The sequence below is a fragment of the Zea mays genome, chromosome 6 (genome assembly GCF_902167145.1).
Source record: "Zea mays cultivar B73 chromosome 6, Zm-B73-REFERENCE-NAM-5.0, whole genome shotgun sequence".
NCBI lineage: Eukaryota > Viridiplantae > Streptophyta > Magnoliopsida > Poales > Poaceae > Zea > Zea mays.
In genome coordinates this window covers 127,014,877-127,017,855 of record NC_050101.1, presented here as the reverse complement: position 1 = coordinate 127,017,855, position 2,979 = coordinate 127,014,877, and the positions used below count along the sequence as shown (strand labels likewise).

Sequence of the window (2,979 nt, the reverse complement as noted above, 5' to 3'; positions counted from 1 at the left end):
TCACGCCGGTCTCCGGCCGCCTCGCTCTCCCCCCTTCGCGCTCGCCCTCGCGCTCGACCCATCTGGGCTGGGGCACGCGGCGACACTCACTCGTCGGCCCAAGGACCCCCCGGTCTCGAAACGCCGACAATTATCATTTGTGATCAATTATTTCATTAGGTTGGTATCTACTTATATTTAGTTATTGCTAATAAAATTTTGACCAACTTATTAAAAGCAATGCTCAGTCTTAACCACTTTCTCCTCGGCAAGCCTTACACTACACATGATCCCTCACTGTTAGTGAGCTCATGCACATTAATCCCCACAACTTGTTGTGGGCTGTACTCTTTTTTCCTATCTAGGGTTTTCTCACAATGGTGAGTTTTACCTAGATAGGTTTTTAATGAGACAACCATTGCACTAAACAACTCAATATTAGCTATTTAGTATGCTTTAATTGTGTTTCTGTGAATGTCTGAGATTTTATAGTGTAGTGTCGGGCCGGCCCTGGCACTATGGGCTGTCCGAGCCTACCGTGCCGGCACGGCACGGCTAATAGGCCTTAGTGCTGTGCTTGGGCCTGGGTTCAGACACTAGTGCCGTGTCGGTATGACACGGCTATTAAACGGGCCAAACAGGCCGTGTCCTAATCATGTCATGCCTGGCCGTAATCGGCTCGTGTCGCGCCGGGCCGCCCGTTTGGCCATCTATACTCCAGTCTAGTCTAACATCTATACTCCAGTCTAGTCTAGCGTTTGAAACCAAACTAAAAAACTGTTCACGCCTTTGCAGCATTGAACGTAACTTTGCCGTCGTGTGTTTATATATTAAATTAATGAACAAACAAACATTAAATATTCAAGGACGATGGAATGGAAGGAGTACTATACTACTGCGTGTGCTGTCAATACACTTCTTTTTTTTTCTTCCAATTTTTATCTGATACTATATGTTACTGTATGCATGTAATAATCAAATGTGGCGCTTATAATCTTGATTTTTATAATGTTCAAGAGAGTCCACAGCAGAATGGCAAATGCACGTCTCTGGCACAAGTATTTTAATATACCACACATACTTCACGGCCACGGACCTGTCCCATTGGCCGTTGCATACAGTAAAGTAAAGCGTAGGAGCACCGTATGGCTTCGTACTTAACAATAATACAAATCTGTAGCTTCTTATATATATATAGACGCATACCACCAAGCTCTAATCACCAAATCAAAAGGCATAGTGCACAGCATCAGCAGCAACAGCCAATTGACAGGCCTGATCGATCGAGTAGCGTGATCGACCATGGCCACCCTCCAGGCATCGATCTTGGCAGTCCTCAGCTTTGCCTTCTTCTGCGGTGCTGCTCTTGCTGCTCGCGACCTGAACGAGGACTCAGCCATGGTGGCCAGGCATGAGCAGTGGATGGCGCAATACAGCCGCGTCTACAAAGATGCCGCCGAGAAGGCTCGACGGTTCGAGGTGTTCAAAGCTAATGTTAAGTTCATCGAATCATTCAATACAGGTGGGAACCGTAAGTTCTGGCTTGGTATCAACCAGTTCGCTGACCTCACCAATGATGAGTTCAGGACTACCAAGACCAACAAAGGCTTCAAACCTAGCCTCGATAAGGTCTCTACCGGATTTAGGTATGAGAATGTTAGCGTTGATGCGATTCCAGCGACTATCGACTGGAGGACCAATGGTGCAGTCACTCCGATCAAGGATCAAGGGCAATGTGGTAAATACATTTGGTCCTAATAAGACTCATAAAAACACTATTATGATGTAAACTAAAGTGCCATAACATATGTCAAAACATATATATAATGATCGATGATTGCAGGTTGCTGCTGGGCATTCTCGGCCGTGGCAGCCACAGAAGGTATCGTGAAAATTAGCACTGGCAAGCTCATCTCCCTCTCAGAACAAGAATTGGTGGATTGCGATGTCCATGGTGAGGATCAGGGTTGTGAGGGTGGCCTGATGGACGATGCATTCAAGTTTATCATCAAGAATGGAGGCCTAACAACGGAGTCCAACTATCCATACACGGCTGCAGATGGCAAGTGCAAGAGTGGATCGAATAGTGCTGCAAACATCAAGGGCTACGAGGATGTGCCAACAAACGATGAGGCTGCCCTGATGAAGGCCGTGGCAAACCAGCCCGTGTCGGTGGCAGTGGACGGTGGAGACATGACATTTCAGTTCTACTCTGGTGGTGTGATGACTGGATCATGTGGTACTGACTTGGACCATGGGATTGCAGCCATTGGTTATGGGAAGACTAGTGATGGAACCAAGTATTGGCTCATGAAGAACTCATGGGGCACGACATGGGGTGAGAATGGTTACCTGAGAATGGAGAAGGATATTTCAGACAAGAAAGGCATGTGCGGACTAGCCATGGAACCTTCCTATCCCACTGAGTAGGCAAAACCTTCAGAAGCCTTTTAGTTCATACATGAACACATAGACAGAATAAATCGGTGCTTCTATACATTCTACTACATATATAAAGCTTGTCCATACATATGTGTGTCTATACATGTATGTTTGTAAATTGTATTTTATATTGGTCTTACACATGTACATGTACAATTTTACATTTATTAAAAAACATGTAACGTGTTAAATGTGTAATGATTAATCATGAATACATACCGGTTATTTTACAGGAGCAAATATTTAGAAATGGGAAAGGCGAACACAAAGTATCATGGGCTAAGGGGTCCAATTAGGACAAACTAAAATATGATCAAGAATAAGTAGGAACATTTTTTCTACACTTTTAAGTTGAGAAAAAAACATGATCATATGACTCTAATCATACCGTCATACCCTACAGTTCATGTGGAGAAAGTTGCATAATTAAAATTGCAAGGTAATAAATAATCAATATATGACAAAAAGTAAAGGGGACAATAATAAAACACCAAATTCTTACTAAAGTACTAAGTTGATGGTGCTCTCCCCCAGTACATGTTGGAGCACCTCACCAAC

General features: G+C 44.0%; 1 protein-coding gene across 1 annotated transcript; it reads left to right on the top strand.

Moving 5' to 3' along the window:
- Positions 1-871: 871 nt before the first annotated feature.
- On the top strand, positions 872-2,507 carry LOC103629966 (senescence-specific cysteine protease SAG39). The gene is made up of 2 exons (XM_020540187.2): positions 872-1,717; positions 1,823-2,507. Exons 1-2 carry the CDS (start codon positions 1,282-1,284, stop codon positions 2,407-2,409), a joined length of 1,023 nt encoding a protein of 340 aa, XP_020395776.1. The 5' UTR covers positions 872-1,281; the 3' UTR covers positions 2,410-2,507.
- Positions 2,508-2,979: the final 472 nt, after the last annotated feature.

Bases quoted from the DNA above. Each gene is read 5' to 3' on its own strand.
- LOC103629966 (XM_020540187.2), top strand. From the start codon at position 1,282: ATGGCCACCCTCCAGGCATCGATCTTGGCAGTCCTCAGCTTTGCCTTC. The intron at 1,718-1,822 runs GTAAATACATTT...CGATGATTGCAG, and splicing joins CAAGGATCAAGGGCAATGTG to GTTGCTGCTGGGCATTCTCG.